General features: G+C 47.4%; 1 protein-coding gene and 1 long non-coding RNA gene across 16 annotated transcripts in view; one reads left to right on the forward strand and one right to left on the reverse strand.

Moving 5' to 3' along the window:
* PTPRT (protein tyrosine phosphatase receptor type T) overlaps positions 1-21,380 on the forward strand; it is a 1,093,164-nt gene that overhangs the window by 886,518 nt on the left and 185,266 nt on the right. For 9 of the 15 annotated variants that reach the window (XM_082430071.1, XM_082430082.1, XM_082430079.1 and 6 more), the window contains exon 14: positions 7,833-7,889. The exons of the other annotated variants lie outside the window; for them this stretch is intronic. In XM_082430071.1, the coding sequence (XP_082286197.1) occupies positions 7,833-7,889 (57 nt within the window). The remainder of the gene's footprint in view (positions 1-7,832; positions 7,890-21,380) is intronic. 15 annotated transcript variants of the gene reach the window in all.
* The window catches only part of LOC309645405, a 925,297-nt gene that overhangs the window by 253,442 nt on the left and 650,475 nt on the right, over positions 1-21,380 (reverse strand). The window lies entirely within an intron of this gene.

Consider the following 21,380-nt stretch of genomic DNA (forward strand, 5'->3'; position numbering starts at 1 on the left):
GCTCATCCTGCCCCCTCTGCCTGAAATTACCTGGTTTAACAGATGTACATCTTTCAGATTGCAGCTTCAATCCCGCCTCCTCAGAAAGACCATCCTAACCTCCAGTCTAATGTGTATCCCCAAAGTTTTCCACTCTCATTATACCCTGTACTTTTTTTCATAGCATTCATCATGACTTATAAATATATATATATTTTTGGCTTACATGTTGAATGTCTGTCTCCCAGCTAGATTCTAAGTGAAGTAAGTGAAAGGATTGTGCCTATTTTGAGCCATGTTGTGTCCCCAGATCCTAGCAAACATTAGTGCTCAATAATATATGTTGAATGAACAAATAGATAAATGAATGGACTGATCAATCAATTAATCAGTCAATTAATGTATGGATCAATGGCTAGATGGCTGGCTGGCTGCCTGGATGAGGTCTTCCATGACCTCATTTTTTTAAATACAAGCTACTTGTCAAAATGTTCTCTTGGGGACTTCCCTGGTGGTCCCATGGTTAAGAATCCTCCTGCCAATGCAGGAGACACGGGTTCGAGCCCTGGTCCGGGAAGATCCCACATGCTGCGGAGCAACTAAGCCTGTGCACCACAACTACTGAAGCCTGCGCGCTCTAGGGCCCACGTGTGGCAACTACTGAGACCACGTGTTGCAACTACTGAAACCTGTGCACCTGTGCTCCGCAACAAGAGAAGCCACTGCAGTGAGAAGCCTGCGCACCGCAACAAAGACCCAACGCGGCCAAAAAAAATAAATAAAATTTAAAAAATATTTTTTAAATGTCCTCTTGGAAGGTAGGAATAAAAGTGGTAGAGGCAGGGATTAGCTACATGATCTACAATCCCCACTAACAAAAAGACCAGCCAGGCTCCGCTTGATTGCCTGTTGTGACAGGGACCTCACTACTCCCCCAGGGAGGTCGTCCCACCATTGGACACTTCAGTTGAAGGAAACCTCAACATCAGGGGTCCAAATTGACTCCCTATTATTTCTGCCATTCAGTCTTTGGGGCCACATAAATCTGCCTTTTCTCCTTCCAGAAAATAAAATTTGCCTCCTCGGACTTGTTCCCCCCACCCCAGGTGGGGTCAGTCAGGTCCTTGCTTGTCCACTGTCTTCCCATTGGAACCTCTCTGGCCGCCTGCAGGCAGCCTCACTCCCATCTTTGGCGCCAGCCGGCAAGCTAACACAGCTGGCTCTGCAGACTCCCGCTGGGTGTGCCCAAGTGGCAGCTGGAAAAATCAGCTTTGATTTGATTTGCAAACTGAGCCCAGTCATTGAGACAGAATAAATCCGGAAACCCATAAAGCCATTTGCAGAGTTGCTTTGCAGAAGAAAGTCACAGTTTTAATCTCGTAAACACTCTCTATAAGGATCCCATTAAAACAACCCCCTCGGAGTAGGTGCTGAAAGCTGAACTCCAGAATAATGAAGCATGAGATAAGGGGCCAGTGTCACCCATAGTCCCGTGCTGCCTGGTGGTATTGATGGACCAAAACCACTGTCTCGGGTAACAAGAGGGTGGGTAATAGTCTTTGGTAAATGTGGCTTCTTTTTATAATGGCTAAGCCTGAGGTAGGTTTCATCCAGCATTTTCTCTCCTCTCTTCCTAATGGATTCTCACCCCTGAAGGGACAATAAATAACCATTCTCCAGTGAGATGCCCTCATTTCACACGTGCTAAGACTGGGGCCCAGAAGGGGAGTGATGTGTCCCTATGTGTCCCTGGCTTTTTTGGTTACAAGAATAACCTGCCACAGGTTATGTGAGAAGCCAAGCAAGATGCAGGAATTGTCTGCTACCAGATAGGAAATACCCACTGCCTGCCCTCCCTGCTCCCATTGATCCAGTTCTATATGGAAGATTCTGTCTTGTATAAAGCTTCCTCGAGAGGTTGCCTGGAATGATGGGAAATCAGAGACACCTAGTTTCAAATCGCACATCCAAAATTTAGCTGTGTAACCTTGAACGAGCCACAACCTCTGGGAGTCCATCCCATCACTTTTAGGCCTAAGATCATTAGTTCTTTCCCCTGTTAATTTGGGATAATGCACATAAAAGGTCAAGAACATCACAGGTGATACAGCTTGCACGTCCTTTCTTCCTTCTTCTGGGTCTTGTCTTATATGAGACCTGGAGACCCAGGTCTACTAGGCACACGTCCTCTCTCTGCTCTTCCCCAAGGAAGAAGGCCAAAGCCTGGACTGTAGTCGCTTCTCATACAGTTGTACAAACCAGGTATTTATCACATGGACTCAGGCTAGATTTAAAGTGCAGAAACTGAGAGGGGACAGGAATGATGCTGGCCTTGGCTCTTAGCATTTATCCTCTTCATCTACAGGCCATTGTGTTTAGATGAGCTCCTACACAGCAATAATATATTTGCATTGACCTGAGTATAAGATTTTGCTCATGCACTTGCTAACCTTTGACTATGGCACTTTTCCCTTTCTCATCATCTGCCCAGCAATTTCAGGAGGGATCCAGAATCACAGGGTGCTCAAATCTAGCTATGGCAGCTGGAAGTAGGGGCTATAATGAAGGATCACTTGTGAGAGGCTAGGCTATAGTGAGCGAGTCTGTTGGAAAACTCTTGGTTATTGTTCAGTCCTTAGAAGTCCTACCAGACTTTCAGAGGAGAAAGCCCAGGCGTGTGTTTTGGGGTTAGGGCAGGGGAGTGCTACTCCTCTCTAGCCAAGCCCCACGAGATGAATTTTCCATGCTTGGGGTTCTCAGAATTACTTGAGTGTAACACGGTCTCTTTGTCCCTTGGGCCTCTTTGCTCTCAACCAGCATCTTCTAGACCTTAAGATGCCAATGCAGTACTGTGGATTTCCTTGAAGGTTATGTGACAAGATGGAATAAGAGGATTATATCATGAGTATACTGTAAAAGAACCTAAAGAAGACCTTTAAATATCACAACCCTTTAACATTTTTCTTGCTACAATAGCTGGAACATCTCTCTAGTCTTCTCTGTCCTCGCCCTACTCCCTATTCTCTAGATTTGCTCCGGCCACCACCCCGTAACACACACACGTGCACACCTTCTCCACACCCCACTGACAAAGCTGGTACAACAGAGTCCAGAAAACAAAAGCCAAGACCAATACTTGTCCTTCAAGCATATCCCTGGGGAGCCCTATTTCATCCCTCTAAACTAGAAATGAGAATTATCTACTTAAGACCTGAGACGCCCAAGTTGACTTTAGCTCAGATCTGATATCCCAAAGTCATTGCATCTTATGAAGGGAATAGTAGGCCTTTTAAAATCAGGGGTCAAGGAAAGGGAGAAAATGTGGGTAGGCTGGAGCCAAAGGATAGAAATAAAAAGCATAAAGCTCCCATTGGAGCTTTCTCTGATGGGGTTTCAATGTAGTGTTGGGAGTGTTAGCAAAAATTAACCACCTACTGTGTGCAAGTCATAGGGCTGTGTGTTCACATGAGTCTACAATGCAATGATAGAAGTAAAGCCTGGCATTTATTATGCACTAAATAAATAGTGGTCATCATTATTACCCTTACTTAAGAAATGAAGCAGTGTAAGCTCAGATGGGTTAAATAAAGAGCTTAAGGTCCCTCGGAATTGTTGCTCAGATCTAACTCCAAAGCTCATGGCATTTCCATGGCACCATTTTGAATCTTGTCAGTACCACAGACTGGGTGAGATTCTATGAGCCACTGTCAGGGTCCTCTGTCTCCTATTTGTTAACCCCTTCCCATCCCTCTTTTCCAGTAACAGCTGATAATAGAACCTTTAGGGTGTGATGATGGGTCTTTGGCCTGTCTTCAGCAGTATTCAAGCTAAGTCCTGGGATCTGGAGCAGAAGGTGAGGTGCCTCAAGGAGCCCTCAGCTTTACTTCCACGATGTACTGAAGCTAATAAATCAAGAAATTAATTTGTCTTCAAGGTTATCTGATCCAGGGCCATCTTTAGCCTATCAGCATCTCTTTGCATTCAACCTTCATTGCTTTAGAAGGGAAAAAAAACCAGAAAGCAAGTCTGAGGCACTCAGTATTCAGACCTCCTTCTTCTTTGCATGGTCCCAATGTTTTTGTTAATGGCTGACATATATACATATGAACAAGCTCTGGAAGCTGTGAAGAGAGAAAGATCATGAATCCTCCAGTAAAAAAATCCACATTGTAGGCAGACCAGATGACAGAGGAGAAAGCAAAAGGGACTTCCATCTTTTGTTCTGCTGGATTAGTCAGGATAAGCTAGGATTTGCTGCAACAACAAATTAATACCTAAATCTCAGTAGTTCAATGCCACAAAGGTTTCTTTGTTGTTATGCCATCTAGAATATAAGTGGCCTCAAAGGACCCCATAGCAGGGGAGAAATAAGTATGGAAGTAGTAACCTGGATCTTAAATACTTCACTTGGAAATAACTCATGTGACTTCCACTTACATGACCTTGATGAGACTAGAATTCTTCCACATGCCTTAAGGAGAGATGGGCCAGGCACCAGTAAACACCAGTTATCTCTAGCACTAAATATATGGGTCCTTTTCCTATTTCTACTTCCTTTGTGTCCTGCTGGGACCCATGGTCCATCACTTAACTTCTCCTACTCCACCCACTGGGAAGACTTCTCCCCCTCCCAGCACCTGTCCAGATACACCTCTGTTCCTACCCCGCATAGCTGAGCATTCCTGCTAAACAGTTGTAGCCATAAATTGTAGGGTGGGGAGGCTCCCCTGGGCCTCCCAGCCAAACTAAGGCTTTAACTCTTTTTCATTTAATCCTCGAAAGAACTTCATGAGATACTTACTGTTATCCCCATTTTATAGGTAGAGAAATTGAAACTCCAAAATGTGTGTAATTTTCCAAGTGACACAGCTAGTAAATGAAAAATACTAAACTAGAATTTCATTTATCCATTTAGTTTTGAGTGCAACTTAATATTGATATGTGGTCCCTCATCTCCTAGAGGTTAAGAAGTTTGTCTTTGGATTTGGACAGTCTTTGACTCCAGGTTAGAAAAGGTACTTAACTGCTCTGTGTCTCAGTTTCCCCACCTATGAAACAATGACAATAACACCACTTACTTCACGGGGCTAATTAAGAATTTAATGAGCTAATGCACATCAAGTGCTTAGTGCAATGCCTGGCTAATAATAAGCACTCAACAAATAGTAAGTAGTGGGAGAGCCAACCAAGAGTAATTATATCAATACACTATGATAAGGGCTATGATGAAGGTAAATTCAGGATGCTGTGGAAGGACAGAGAAGAGAAACATAAGTCAATTTAGGGTGTACCTTCTCAGGTATGTGGTCACTGAGACAAAGTTTTGAAAGAAGAGTGACAATTATCATATGGAACAAGGCCGGAGAGTAAGACAGGGAGGTCTTCTGAGCTGAGGAATTTGCACATGCAGATCACTGGAGGCAAGAGAGGTGGCCACTGAACTTGAATGGGACAGGGTTCCTTTGAACCATGGCTAGAATGCCAGTGTGACCACAGGAGGCTCGGGGGGATCAGAGGTGAGGCTGGAGTGGTAAGCTAGGCCAGGACACTGAGGTCTCTGCATTAGCCCCATGGCACATAGAGGAGCAATGATTGTCCTGAGACAGTGCGAGCCCTTGGAGGTGCTTAGCAGGCTGCCTTTGTCATGAAGGCTACCCTAATTACAGCTCAGAAACTGGACCAGAGAACGGAGACTGAGGCAAGGATAAGGCTAGAGCAGGGGAGAACAGGTAGGAGGCTGCTGAAAGAGGCCAGATGGGAATTTGAGTCACCTCTTCTCTCAGCCTTCTATTCCTTTTTCTGGCATGCCAGGCCAACAGTCTTTGTCTTGCCTACCTCAAAAGGTTGGGGGCAAATTTAATAAAAACGTGCGCTTAGAACAGGGGTTGGCAAACTTTTCTGTGAAGTGCCAGATAGTGACTTTCGGTTTTTCAGGCCATATGGTCTCTGCCACTACTTCTCAACTTTGTCATAGTAGCACAAAAGCAGCCATAGATAATGCATGTAAAACGAGCATGGCTGTGTTCCAATAAAACTTTATTTATGGACACCGAAATTTGAATTTTATATAATTTTCATGTGTCACAAAATATTACTCTTCTTTTTATTTTTTTTTTCTCAACCATTAAAAAGTGTAAAAACCATTCTTCACCGGTGGGCACACAGAAAACAGTGGGTGGCCGGATTTGGCCTACCAGCTATGGTAGTTTTCTGTAAAACTAGAACGTGGTTTGAAAATGGTGAAGTTGGACTTCGAATGTGGTTTGAAAATGGTGACGTTCCCCATACCTTTGAGGGAGGAGTATTATGATTACTGTTGACTGGTGGTTACAGTTTGACGTATTTCACAGCTGTTGGTAAAGCTTGCCATTTGTGTGAATTTTTGAAATTATGTATTTCCTATTTATCAATTGGTCTGGGATGTCCTACCCCTCTCTCCATTTTGTATAAGGACTTTATACAATTTTGTTGATGAATCACTAGAGAAACATGCAGACTTTGACGGGGCCTAGGACACCTTCCTGCTTTTTGATTCAGTTCCTTTCGAGAGGCAAGTAGTGGGTTCAAAAGGACAGAACATTGAAGTCGTACAAACCAGGATCCGAATACTGCCTCTGCCAGTTCATAGTTCTGTGACCTTGAGCAAGTTATATCAATTTTCTGATTCATCCTTCCTTCCTGCCTTCATTCATTTATTCAACAGATATACCCTGAGTACCTATTGTGCCAGCTCCAGCACAATGCCACAGCAGGACACTAGTAAATGACGAGTAAATGACAGTGACTGATTAAGGAGACTCAGAATTGCGGGGGTGGCAGCCACTTAAGATACAGTGAGGTTATTGCTTGGAGAAGGGAAGACCAGGGTGTTGGGGGAAGACAGAGGAAGGGCATCTGGCCCGTATATGGTGAGTCTCCCAGAGAGAAGGATCTCTGAACCGACACCTGGAGGATGAACAGTCGTCATCCAGGTGAAGAGGCAGGAAGGGGGTATTTCCACACCAAGTGACCAGCCTAGGTAAGGCCTACCAACAGGGAGGTGGGCCGGGGGGGCGCTGTTGATGGTGGAAAGGAGTTTACTGTGCTCGGGGCAGGGCACAGAGTGCGGTGGTGGGAGTGGAGAGAGGCTGGAGGGACAGGCAGGGAACTCATCCCTGACGGTCTGTGAACTGGGTTAAGGAGGTTGAAGTTGACCTGGAGCACAGCAGGGTCACTGATGCGTTTCGATGGAAGGATGGAGAATGGACTGAAGGGAACAGGACGGGAGGCGGGAGGACCAGCAGGGGCTGCTTCAGTAACCCAAGCGAAACAGGAGGATGGCTTGAACGGAGTGGAGATGAAATTGGAGAGAAGGGGGCAGCTTCAGTACCTTTTCTGGAGTAGAATTAAGAAGGCATGCCAAGTGATCCGAAGTGGGAGGTCAGTAAAAAGGAGAGGTAAAGGACGACTCCCAGGCTCGTAGACGGCGTGGCTACACGGATGGTGGCGCCATTTACTAAGAAAGGGAAGACGGGGAGAAGATGTCTGGGTGGAAAGGCGATGGGTTCGTTTATAATAATACTGACCTTTCTGGGTTGTTCTAAGTCTTAGAAACATTGTATGTGAGGTAGCTGGCAGAGTCCCTGGCATGTCCTGGGTGCTTGATAAATGGTGACTCTTATTCTTATTTCATTTAAAAAAAATCTATTTCAGGGCCTGTTTTGTTAGATCATGATGTTCTTTTGCTGTTTAGTGTGAGCTCTTCAGAGCCACGAGAATTGCAGTTTTGTTCACCGTACTGCACGTGTTCATGTGTGTTTCTTTCTCTCCTTCTCTTCTGCATGCTGCCTGGGGACTGGCTTCCTTGTGGTCAGCACCAATGGGCAGCGCCCAGGTGACCCCGGGGACTCCACTCTGCCTCCTCACCACAGGTGATCACCAGAGCCCTGGGCGGGGGGGAGGGGAGTGAGAGCAGCCTGTGCTCAGTGGTCCCTGCAGGCCAGGTGCACCGGAGAGGAACTGGCAGTCCCTCCACCCCACCCACACATCCACCCACCCAGCCATCCCTCCACCCCCCCATCCTTCCATCCCTCCCTCCCTCTCTCCCTCTATCCATCCATCCATCTATTCATCCATTCACCCATTCTACTAATGCATACAAAGTACCTACTATGTGCCAGGCACTGCTCTAAGCATTGAGGTATATAGTGATGAGCAAAGGAAAACATATTCCTATACCTTTGGGGGAGGGGAAAGAGCCATTAGTCCAAAAAAACCAAAAAACTACACAAATAAATGGACAACTGCATCTGTGAGTCATGCTACAAAGAAGAGATGTGTGGTGTCCAAAATAAACCAGCAAACATACCTGGAGCTTGGAATGATTCCCAGGGGAAGTGACAGCTGAGCTGTGGTCTGAGGTCGGGGGAAAATTGACCTACCTTCTCTGTGCTTAGATCTGGCTATGACCCCCCCCTCCCCACCATCTGCCATTTGTCTTGGACAGGTCACTTCAGTATGATGATCCCCACTTCTCCTCTCTGTTAAGTAAGAGTAATAATGCTTCCCTCTTAGGGAGCACCGTTTTCTTATAGACTTTGCACATGCAGAGTCTTCCGCAGCTGTATCCTGAGATGAAACAAGATAATGAATATGAAAAAGGATGCTATGGGAACACCCAGTCTAAATAAATAGCGTAGGAATTTATTTGAAGCAAATACCAGCCCCTTCCCTGTAGCACATTGTATTTCAATCTCATTTCATATAAACTTCCGCTGTTCTTCAAAGATTGGGATGCAGAACCCATCAGAGGCTGACGCCCATCATGGAGCCCCAGAGACAGAAGAGACCCTGCTGACATAGAGATCTCTACTGCGGGGGGTCCCTCCTGGTCAGTGGAGGTTTCTTAGAGATTTCAAATCTTTAACTGGCGCCCCTCTCAAAGTTCTTGCTCAGACAGCGGTCTCCTCTCTGCTAGTCCCTGACTGGTCAGTTTGTCATGGTGGGAGAGGGGGTACATCATGCAAGGGTGACATGAATCCAGCCATCCAGGACCTCATGGTCCACTTCTGTGCACCCCCTTTCCCAAACTCGGAAACTTCACTGCTCATGATTGTCTTAGGCTGGGCTTCCCAGACACAGAGCCTGAGAGGGGGATTCTTGTGCAAGTTATTCACTGATGAGTATTCTCAGAAGAAAGAAAGTGAGGGAGATGGGATAGGGCCGGGGAAGAAGCCAAGGGAGGATGTGGAGACTGTGTCAGCTGAGCCCACGGGGGCTCTGGAGTGTGGACTCTGTCACAGGGGTGTCCCCACTTTGAGGCAAGGGGGCCAGCATTTGTGCCGCTGTGTCAGTTCAGCCATTGCCCGTGTCCTGGCGAGGCGACTTCACTTTGCCTTATGGCAGTTCTGCAGGGAAGGAGGTGTCTGTGAGCTCTTAGCAGCCAGCACCCCCCCACAGCTGGAGATTAGTGCACCAGCCCAGGAAAGGAGAGCTGAGCAGAGCCTTCACAGCATTCACGACAGCCAAGTTCTGTCCCCGCCTTTGTGCCTGTCATCAAGCCCCCTAGCTCAGCATGTCACCATCAACGCCCTAGGAATGCCATCTCAGCCACTCCCTAGTTATATGACCTCAAGTAAGTTGCACAGCCTTTGTTTCACCTGCAAAATGAATCGTCACACCTCCTGCAGAGTCATACTCAAGATTACATTAGGTGACCCTAGAGAGGTACCTGCCCTCTCGGCCTTCATCAAATGTCAGGCTCCTACCCCATCCCATCAAAGGCCCCCAGCCTCCCCAAAGGAGGTGGCAGTTGCGGACGGATGCACAGTGACAGTGAGAAGAGAGTGGGTCCTACCACATGCCCCCCACCCAGTGTACCAAGAAAACAGCGCTTCTCCGGAGGGTGCAAGCAGCTCCCTTCCTGCTGGGCCATTGTTCTCCGGGCTCTCTTCAAGTCCGCAGTCCTGTAATGTTTTCTTTAAACAGAGTCAATCCCATATCAGGCACATTTGTTTTACCTCTTGCCTTCTGAGGCATCTGAATGCTCCCTCTCTGACAGGTTTATTTCATGGTGTTGCATTTACTTCCACGCCTTTCTCAGCCTCATTTGATGGGTGAGGTGCCCTCGAGTATTTCGAGCAGGCTGTCCCTTTCCAAGGGCATTTTTGTTAATGCTCATCCCCTGGTAGCAGTAACGGCTGATGTGAATAATAACCACCCGGGTCTGAGTAACAGAGACGTTAGACTGTGAATACAAGCAGCCTCTTCGCATCAGCACCAACTCAGAGGACTGTGGAAGCCGGTTGTGGAGCAAGGGGGCAGGCTGGCTTTCGGAGTGAGCGGAGGCTGAGTGCAAGTATCAGCTCGGCCGCTTATTTGCAAGTCTTTGCTCTAGTCTGGGCTTCATTCTCTTCATCAGGGGAAGCAAGGTTACCAACACCCCTGGCCATCGTTAACGGTGAGAGCTGTGTGTGATAACTCCGACTAGTTCTTCAGGTCTTTCTGACTTACTGGCTTTTCCTTCAAGGAATTCACGCTCTAGGGTAGGGTTTCTCAGCCTCAGCACTAGTGACGTTTGGGGACAGATAAGTCCTAGTTGTGGGAGGCTGTCCTGTGCATTGTAGGATGTTTAGCAAATCCCTAAACCCATTAGATGCCAGGAGCACTTGATTACCCAACTAGGACAGCAAGTACATCTCCTGACACAGTCAGATATCCCCTGGGGGGCAAAAGCACCCCCTGTTGAAAACCTCCAGAGTTGCACTGTGTTCAGTAGATACAGAATCTCAGCCATGTATGTATTTTGAAATTTTTTTAGAGTCACATTACAGTAAAAAGTAACAGGTGAAATTCATTTTAATAAATTTTATTTAACCCAATGTCTACAAAATATTATCATTTTAACATGTAATCAATATTTTAAAATTACTAATGAAAGATATGTTGCATTATTTTTTTTAGCACTAAGTCTTTGAAATCTGGTGTGAATTTTATACTTACAGCACTTTGCAATTCAGATGCTACATTTTAAACAGTTAATAATGAAGTAGAATCCTAAAAAGATAAACATTGTGTTTAACAAAATATACTTGACAGTGTTCCCGTGTTAAAATTTAAATTAGTGGAGATAAATTTTAAAATTCAGTTCCTCCTTCACACTAGACGCATTTCAAGTGCTCAGTAACCACGTGTGGCTTAGTGGCTATCACCTTGGACAGCGCAGATGTAGAGGTAATTAGGAATTTAGGATTAGCAGATACAAACTACTGTATATAAAACAGATAAACAACAAGGTCCTACTATCTAGCGTAGGGAACTATATTCAATATCTTGTAAAATGACCTATAATGGAAAAGAATCTGAAAAAAGAATATATATATTGATATAAAACTGAATCACTTTGCTCTACACCAGAAACTAACACAACATTGTAAATCAACTATACTTCAATTTTTAAAAATTAAAAAAACCCAACAAAATGGCTTGACCATCTGTGAGCCTAGTTGGTAGACAGAAGCGTAGATGCACAGAGTGCAGAGGGTCAGTAAATGTTCGGTTCTTTTTATTCCATTTAGACACACCCCCAGGCGACATTCAACAATATCTGGAAATGTATTTGGTTGTCACAACTGGGTATGAGGTGTTACTGACATGTAGTGGGTAGAGGCCAGGGATGCTTCCATCGAAAAAAATAAGGTAAAACCTCTTATGGTCAGGGTTGGGTGTTTTTCTATAGTGGGATGACTTGAAGCTGCAGTGAACAGATGACTAGTTATTTAACATTTCAGCTGAAGGACCAGGTGGACCCCAGACCCACCCACCATCACTGAAAAGAGTGCTTTTCTAGCCCCTGCAATAGCTTGTCCAGGCCTCCAGGGGGCGCTCTGGGAGACTGAGCCCAGTAGGAGACGGGCAGCACCCAATCTGGAGGCTAGAATGGATGCACCGAATGGATGCACCGAAAGTCAGCCAGGCAGCTCTGCTCCGGTCTGAACCCGCAGGCTGGCCCATCGTCACTGCCTTGCCCATGCTGAGTGCCCATTGTCCATTCTCCCTGGGGAGGAGGGCTTTGGGACAAGCCCTCACGTGGAGCCCAAACTGTTCCTTAAAACTGGGGAGCTTTGGCAAATCACTCAGCCTTTCTGAGCCTTGGTTTCCTTATCTATGATGTAGTAAGGATGAGTCCCTGCCCTGCCAGGCTCAGTCATGACCAGGGTCAGCAGACAAAGTGGATGCATTTCCAGCAGGGCTCCTGGCTTGAGAGGGTGCCAGGTACAACTCCACTCTATCATTCCCTCCTTTGCACTTCAGGTTAAAACTCTCTATTGTTATTTTCCTGGCAATTCTTTAAATCAGGGCCTTGCCACAGTGACAGGATTCAGGTCATAATACGCTCTCTGGGGCTGCCTTGCAGCTAACTGCCTCTAAAGCAACTTTGCCAGGGATGTCTTGTAAATCTTGGATCCAGGTAGAAAGAGTTTGAGCCTTTGGGGCAAGGCTGTGTGGCTGAGAGCAGATGGGGAAGCAGCAGGGCAGCCTTAGGGAAGGCCCAGCAGGATGCCTGGTGCCCCTGGCAGGCTTGGACATCCTGGGGAGTGAGCGACCCTCCCAGGGAGGTTCTGCCCTCTGGCAGGGGTTGATGGATGGTGTGAGAAGCGGAGCTAGAGGCAGGAGGACCAGATGAAGCTCTCTGGAAAAGACTTAAACCTGTACACCCACCATGATGGGGCTGTGCTTGGCGGAGAGAGGTGGAAGACAGGCAGTGGGAGCGCAGCCTGCCAGGCTGGCTGGAGAGAGGTGGCAGCTCTGGGGGACCGTGGCACCCGGGGTGTTCAACATGATGATGAAAAGAACAATAAAATAGTAAATATGTGTTACATCCTTCTTAACGTCCCGTGGAATGTGCTGAGGGTTTCATATTATTAATGTACTGAGACTTCCCAACAACTCTACCATGTAGGGCACCATTAGCATTCTCATTTTATAGATAAGGAAACTGTATTTTATGGATAAGAAATCTGAGGCTCTGGTGACTGAAAATCACGCAACTCGGAAATGATGAAACGGGATTTGAACGTAGGTCTCTGGAAAGTCTGTGATCGTGCCCGCTGTGCTCTGTGCCCATGGCCAATATTAGTGAACACCCATTACACGCCTGGGACCGAGGACTACCATGACCCAGGCCTGTGCCTCAAAAACTATGTCACAGACTAGCTGTGGGGCTTTGAGCCTCAGGGAGATTACACAGTTTGCCCCGTTTCCTTGTCTGCAAAATGGGGGCACTAATAATTGCTAGTTGTTGAGAGGAATACGTGAGAAATAAACTTCAAGTGCTTAGACTTGTGCTGTCATTGTTATCCTAAACCCATTTTACAGGTGAGGAAACTGAGGTCCAGAGAGGAGGGAAGCAGAGAATCTGGCTAGTGGTGACATTCAGGCAGGTGGCTGGGCCAGAACTATGGCCCAGCCTGAGAAACACAGAGGATGGGGGTGAGAGGTAAGAACCCACCAGAGCCCCAGGCCTGAGGCACCTAAAGTGCCAAGCAGGAGTCACAAACCAGGGCTCATTAGGGAATTGGGACATACGAGGTGGGAGGCTGGACACAGCAGCGCAGCAACCCCAGCTGCAGAGATGGCCCAAAGCAAGAGCAGGTTGGAGAGTGAGGCAGCACAATGCTGAAGTCCCTTAGACCTGGGCATCCTCCGGTTCCCCTTGACGGAGGCTTCAGTTGGTCCCAGAGCGCAGTCCGGGGCTGCACCTGCAGAATAGGGGCGGAATGCCTGAAGAACAGCTGGAGGTCAGGGAGGCAGGTGACGATCAGGAGCCAGGTGGTCACTGCAGAACCTCCTCAGTTTTTCCGTTTGGCTGCTCAAGTGGCTGCAGGCAGACTTTATGGAGCAGGGAAGGAGTCTAGTACTCAGTCAAGTGCACCAGAGTGTCACCTTTGTCAATAGTCTTACAGCAGATGTTCACAGCCTGACAGACACCAGGGTCTTGGAACATCATTCTGACTGCCAGCTTCTGCTACCACTCTCCCAATGGACTCAGAAGACAATGCAGAAGAGGAAGGCATCTTGCTGGGGTGCCCTATCCCCTGTGGAGTGTTCTCCTGTAGCATGTGAATGTCTGTGCTTCCTATAAAGCAAGCATCCAAGCAAGGAGCATATAGGAGACTGAGGCTCTCACTACGCCTTTTTCTCTCTTGTGATATTCTCCTTGGACCAAGGAGAAATCAGTCTCCAGTCTGCTATCCAAACTGCCATTAAATTCAGATTCAGAAACCCAGCGTCATCCTTGACCTCTCTCTCCCCATCTTTAATATTCAGTTAGTCATCAGATCTGTCCGATATTGCCTCCAAAATCTCTCTTGCATCTCTCCCTTCTCGCTCACTGCTGCGACTCATGTTTGAGATTCATAAAGTCTTCATCAGGTTAGTGTAACAGCTTCCAAAGTGGTCTCCCTGTCATCACGCTGGTCCTTTCCGACGTACGCTCCACAGAAGCCAAGTGATCACCCCGAAATAAGAGTCTGATCCTGACTAAGATGCTGCCAAGGCTCCCTTCGTGCTCGGGGACAATTAGCCTGAAGCAAAAGCCCTTCGCTCTCTAGTCGCTGACCCTTCCCCATCTCCCCACCTCTATTTCCTCCTTGGTGCCCAGTGCCACACGCACACTGGTTATGTACGTAGGACCTGCCTTATCACACTCTGCTCCCTTTGCTGGATGATCTCCCTGCATGGTCTGCCTTACTCACCCCCTGGAATCAAATTCAGACAGCGTGATCTCTGCAAAGCCTTCCCAGATCCCCACTGTCTCAGGCTGCACCTGAAGAAGATGGTCAACTGGCCAGGCCAGTGGGCACCGAGGACACCCCCTCAGCCCTGCGTGGGGTTCCTCTCCAACAGGGCACGCATTCTCATTACAAGCGCTTGTCTTGGCACTGTCTGGTTTCTGTCACCTCTTTCCCTCTGCCCAGCACATATATAGTGGTCATTTACCTGGCCCCACGCACGAGTGGACTAATAAAGGAGCAGGTAGTTAACATTGATAGAGTACGTGCCAGGCATGGCACACGCCCCGCCCCACCTTCGGCCTCCACCCTGTGATGCTTCAAGCCCTCCATCTACCATTTTGTTAGGTTTATTGTGAGTCACTGAGCACTGGTTTTCAGTCCAGTATTTGAACTCCATGCAGCCCCATCTGCCCAGCTTCCTAGAGACTGATTCTCCGGAGTCTTTGAATAGGATTCCCCCAAATCCACTGGTCCAGCCCTGCAGAGCCCAGTAACCAGCCTGGACCCGCATGGTGCTGACCCAGGAGAGGTCAGGCTGGGGTCAGGAATCATGGGCATCACAGAGAGACCTGTCCCCAGACTCTGTGTCTGTGTGAGCTAGAACCGACCCTGCAAACATTCCGGACCTCAGCTTTTTCCCTCTATCATCTGCTAATAGCAGAGCTGCTTTTCTATCCATCCTTTGGGGAGGGGGGTAGATCAGCTTTTAGTACAGAACACGGTGATTCAGTGTTTCTGCTTTCAAAAGCCAAGGGGCAAAGGCTGGAAGAAAGAAAACATGTTCATGGTGGATTTGGCCGGAATCTCAACAATCGATGCGGCTCCCACTGCTGGGTTTATTACCCTCACTCAGCTGCGTTGCACTAATCTGAATTCTGTGCTGCGTGTTCTCTCTCATCCTGCTCTCATGCTTTCACTAATCCCTGCTATAGATTTCTCTCTCTCCCTCCCACAAGGCTTCTCTCCTTTCCAGGCACCCTGATACTTGCTGTAAGCTGCATATTCCAGAGGTATGATCTGGGCAGAGCTGCCCCGGCTGGGCAAATCTTCTCTTCCCCTCCCCATTCCTGCCCCTTTGTGGCAGGTACCATGGTCACCCCTTAGGGGATCAATTTGGCCGAAATCAGTTGGAATGAATTGGATTATGTTTCTGAGTAAGAGCCTTAGGGACACCTTGGCCCCTGGTACATCTTGCTGTGCTGTTCAGACAAATAAAGCCAGGACCTGCTGTCCTTCCAGAAGCCTCCTGTTCCGCTCAGCCCATGACCAAGCAGGAGTCTCCCATCCCTCTTCCTGTGTGCTCTCCGTTTGACCCCATTCGTGTTTGAATTTACTTAGTGCAATGCTAAGACCTCCCTCCCATTTGCAGCCCCTTCCCAGGCTGCTTGAATCATGACTCAGCGTAATCTGGGGTTATGGGTTGAATTGTGTCCCTCACAAAAGATGTGTTGAAGGAGAACTAACCCCCAGTTCCTGTGAAGGTGATCTTATTTAGAAAGAAGGTCTTTGCAGATATAATTAGTTCAGATGAAGTCATGAAGGTGGACCCAAATCCAGTATGACTGGTGTCCTTACAAGAAAAGGAAAACATCAGGTGAAGACAGAGACACACAAGGAGAACCTGTGTGACGACAGAGGCGGAGATTGGAGTGATGCATCTACAGGCCAAGGAGTGCCAAGGGTTGCCAGCAGATGCCAGCAGCTAGGAGCGGCGAGGAAAGATTCTACCCAGCCTCAGAGGGGGCATGGCCCTGCTGACACATTGATGTCAAACTTCCAGCCTCTAAATTTCTGTTGTTTAAGCCACCCAGGTTGTGGTAATTTATTACAACCCTAGGAAACTAATACACTTGGAAATGCGCTTGGAAATCCTGAGCGTCAGGCAGCAGGCGGGGTCCACCTTCCAGAGCCGTGCCTTTACAGCAAACAGACCTCAAGGCGGCCAAGACCAAGAGCCAACATCCCAGAGAATCCCTCTGGCCCCCCCTGCCCCCCGCTGTGGGGTCTCCGAGTTGGCTGGACTCTGCAGTTGTCTCTCAGCGGGGCTCCCCTGTGTGGCCCTGACCCTCCCCTCTGTGATCTGCCTCCTGCATTTCAATAGTTTTAGCATCTGCTGCTGGTCACGCCCCGCCCTTGGCCTCTGCCTCGCCAACCAGGCTGTTTCCCATTGTCCTGGCATCATTTGACCTGCAGGCCATCCCTGGTAGGCTTTTGTGCTGCCTCTACACTGACTGCTCCTGTGAAGACTTCCCTTGTTCCACAGCTGCCCAGGACTGCTCTGAACTCCGCAGGAAGAATTAACAAGCCATTCAGTGTGACCATTTGCTCTCTCACAGCGGCTGCCAGAGAAAGTCTAAAGGGACTATCACTTTGCCGCCGGGCCTCCGAAAGCGTGTGTGTTCTCTCTCACGTCTGCTCTTCAGACTGAATCCTTAATCCCCAGCGCAGGCCCTGGGTACTCCTCACTCCCGCAGCTAAGCAACTTTGAGCCCGCTGGGCTCCAGGCTCAACACACAAGTTCTGCAAGCAGGGAGCCGGCACTGTCGGCCCTGAGCTGACTCGGCCTCTCCATCCTCATCCGTGGGGCAGGCTTCTTCTGGACCACAGGGAGCCAGGGTGGGGAAGGGAGGGAGATGGCCACTGGGTGGTCCACAACGTGTCCCACACCACCGATGCCATACGGACATCAAGCTTGTAGTCTAGTTTTGCCTAAGCAGAGTCATACACTCCCTTCGCTGTACAGACCTCACATGGAGCTTTGATGTTCAGCTTGCACACTTGTCTCCGCCACTACATAGCGAGTTCTCAGACAGCAGGGTGGTCTCCTAATCACCTTGCATGCCCAGCACCTGGCTGTACCCACATCATCATTGTAATCCCAGCACCACTCACATCAGGCAATAGCTAGGACTTTTCCCCTGTGGCCAAGGGTTGAATGGGTGCTAAGGAGGCCAAGGGAATGGGTGTAGTCCATTTGGAGGTCACGTAGCTTTGCCCACGTCCATGGTTGTGGGCAAAGTTTTATTTCTGGCCAAGTCCAAGCATAGCTCTAAGCATATGTTGACCCCTCACCGTGGGTGCAGACTGACCAACAGACGCTCCTAAACCTCAGCCACAGGCTGGCTCCTGATCACTCCTTCAGATCTGACTCCAACTTCAGCCACATCCCAGGTCTTTAACCCTAATTGTGGCCTGACACCTAAGCCAGTTGACGAAGCGCACCCACCTCTGGCTTCTTAGAAGTGCCACCCCCAACTCTAGCCAGAGCTCACGGTCCTAGTCTGGCCACAAGCTAGGGTCCAACACTCATGCTCCAGGCCTCCCCTGGGTACAAGAGGGAGCAGCTGAGACCAAGTAGAAAGGGCTTCTCAGCCCACCGACAGTGAAGGCCTTGAAAGGGGCATGCCTTCCAAGGGATGTGTCAATAATGACAACAGCTGGCATCAGCTGGCCATGACTGCTCTTAAATAAGCCTATTATGCTAAATCCCAAATGCACGAAAAATTCTTAGAATAAAGGAGTTGACTTGCACCCAGAAGAGATGCACCGCTAGGATCTTATATGGCCACTTGCCTACTGTCTGTAACATGACTGAATTAGAATTTGACCTACACTGAGCATTTGCTATGTAAAACAAGGTCCACCTGGAAACACAGATCCGGGAGACGCATGGAACCAAGCAGAATCAGAATTTGAGGAGCAATTTATTTGAGTGGCTGGAGTGCTTTCGAACAATCAGTTAAAGCTATTCCCATCCACAGGGTGCTAACCTCCATTTAAGACTGAAAAAAAAGGGCAACTCTGTCAGCAATATTTAGCAGTTTTAGTTGTATCGGTTGTGATGAAGTCAATTCCAACCTCTTAGGACTGGCTAGGTAATGTTGCTGGAGTCTGGGATATTAGAAATCTGTATCTACTTTACACTTAACTCAGTACTTGTTAAGTGGTCTTCCCCAGCAAGGGTAGAGCTATCTTTGAAGAACCTGAGTCTCTGTAGTGTTTTCTAGCTACTTGACATTGATTTTAAGTTAAATCTTGGCTAAAAGCAATTACTGTCATATGATGAATTGAGGCAATTTATTTATTACTTGAGAAACATCCTAGGTGATGTCACTTGGAAGAATGATGGAATTATCCTTCTCAAGTAGTCCATTATCAACCAGATCTAGTGAAGGAGGCACTGTTCTGAGGTGTCGGGGAGGTAGTCAACAATTTTTAAAAATTAGTCATCGTGAGATCAAAGAAGGAGTATTGGAAATAAAGCAGAAAACAGTCGCCTAAACTTGAGCTTGCTTGTCTCCCTGTGGGATTATATGGGATTCTTTGATTGCTAAATATCAAGAAAGATATTACAGAGAAAGCCCAGAGATTAATAATAAAACTAAACTCAATGTATGAAGGGCTTGGAGATGGTGGTTAATGTACAAGGAAAGTGAAAAGGATGAGGGAACTTAAGTTAAAAAGGTCAAGTTTAAATATCATTTGAGCAAAGTCTGTATAATTTGGCCCATATAACAAGATTCACATGACATGTTCATCAATCCCTTAGGTATTAGAATGTGATATATTGGTGGGAGGGCATGAGGGGAGATAATCTTCAAGAAAAGCAGTTATGAAATAGAACTGCATGATACAGCAGGTGGCAAACTCAGCAGGGACAGCCGTAAATACAAAGATGCCTTAGTCTGGCTGATCGAGATAAGATTCTAGATCCCCTAAGGATGCCCTAAAGAACCAGTCTGATTCTTTCTTCCAGATTTTTGAGGAAAGACAACCAGATTTCTTTGTTGAACAATCCCTTCCCCTGTTTATTGAAGAAGTGGCAGAATAGTATAGTGCTTTAAAGAGAATAAACTCTGTACCAGACTGCCGGGGTTCAAACCCCATCTCTGCCACTTGCTTCTGTTATTTAGTCTCTCTGAGCCTCAGTTTCCCCATCTCTGAAATGGGTATAATTATAGAACCTGCTTTGTAGGGTTGTAGTGAGGATTAAAAGGGATAGCATATGGGAAGGGCTTAACATGGCAACCTGGCTTGTAGTAAAATCTCCAAATGTGTTTAAACTCTATTATTAATAATACGGCTGTTTCACATGCGGTCAGGTATCCTGACTCTGCCGTTACCATCTTCTGGATACAATTTAACACCTGGCTGTCCTGAAAACCAGTCACAGTTTCTGCAGCTTGGGCTTGACTTTGTTGCAGTGAAGACACAGAACTGGACATTCCTCCCGATTTACAAGTCCAGACATCTCTCAAAAGTGGCAGTGAGGTGCACCTAGCATCATGTGTTCATAGGAAGCCCATGCTGGCCCTTGGCCCATTTGGCCTCACATCCATCCCTTGCTTTCCCTCTGCTGTGCGGGTAACCCTCGTAGGCTGTGTTTCCTGGGCCCCATGTCAACTGGTGTCTGGGTGTGGCCAATAGGAGACAGGAATTGTAACATGAGAGGAAGGAGAAGCCTTCTCTCTCTTGGCCTCAGGCCCCTTCTTTGGCAGTGACCGTGTCCCCTCTGTGGCTCCAGTTCTCCCATAGGTCTACTGGAGTTCCAGCTTCTGTTGGGTGGCCCCGACCTCTAGGCTCTGTTGAACCTCTGTCTCTCTAGTCTGGGCTGGGTAATGGCTCCTGAGGTTGCTACCCACTGGGTTGCCTCACCATCCTCTCCTGACCCCTGGGTACCAATTCTCTAGTAAATTTGCTCCATTTTAAATGTTTGGAGCAGTTTCCCTTTTTCTGGTTGGATGCTGACTGATGTGGAGCCTGGGCTGCTTTCTAGTAATGAGTCCCTCCTTTAGTAAATGGTAAGGAAGAAAATCTGATTTAATCATCCAGTCTATATTTTTTCCTGTATCAACATCACACTTCCTTGTGTGAAATATATGGACTCTACATTTCTCCATTAAAAAAAAAAAGGTCAACAACAGCATTTGTTTCTCCCCAGGCTTCTCGCACCCCTTCTGTTTGCTACAGTTTCAGTCCTCAAAGACTGCCAAAGTAGTTCATGATCACAATTACAAATGCTCTCAATGCCTTGGGATGCAATTGGTAACGTCTGGAGGCTTGAATCTAATGAAGTATCCAGATGCTTTCCTACCAACTTCTTTCCTATCTTGGACTTCAATTCCATCTTAAAAATAGCCTACCATTCTGAGAATTCACTTCCAGGAAAAGCAAGAAGGGATATGGTACATACCTGACTTTAGAAGAGCCAGAGACTTGCCCAGCTACCTCATCTTCTCCCTGGTGCCTCCTCATGGCAAAACTCCCCAATAATCAGAGATACCTGCAATGTTCAAAACCTTCACTGGCATAGAGGTAGCAGCTCAGAGTCAGGATTTCAGAGGTTTCCTCTACTGGGTGCCAGATGCATGTAAAGCCAAAGTAAAGACAGAAAAACTCTTCAACAAAAGAAGTCATTAAATAGATGGGCGTAAACTGCCAGCACAGTAGATGTGGGGATAAATGCCCTTGGATAGCTAAGAGGCAACTGTGTGTTTGAAACACTGTAGCTTTTAGGAATTGTGTCCCTGAGAGCCAGCTTCCTTTCTTTGTCATCAACAATCATCACCAGCATGGGTTATGCGACCTCTGGGATTTGCTTGGTTTTAACAGTTACAATTAGATGTT

Source organism: Balaenoptera physalus, assembly GCF_965194825.1.
Source record: "Balaenoptera physalus genome assembly, chromosome: 16".
Taxonomy (NCBI): domain Eukaryota; kingdom Metazoa; phylum Chordata; class Mammalia; order Artiodactyla; family Balaenopteridae; genus Balaenoptera; species Balaenoptera physalus.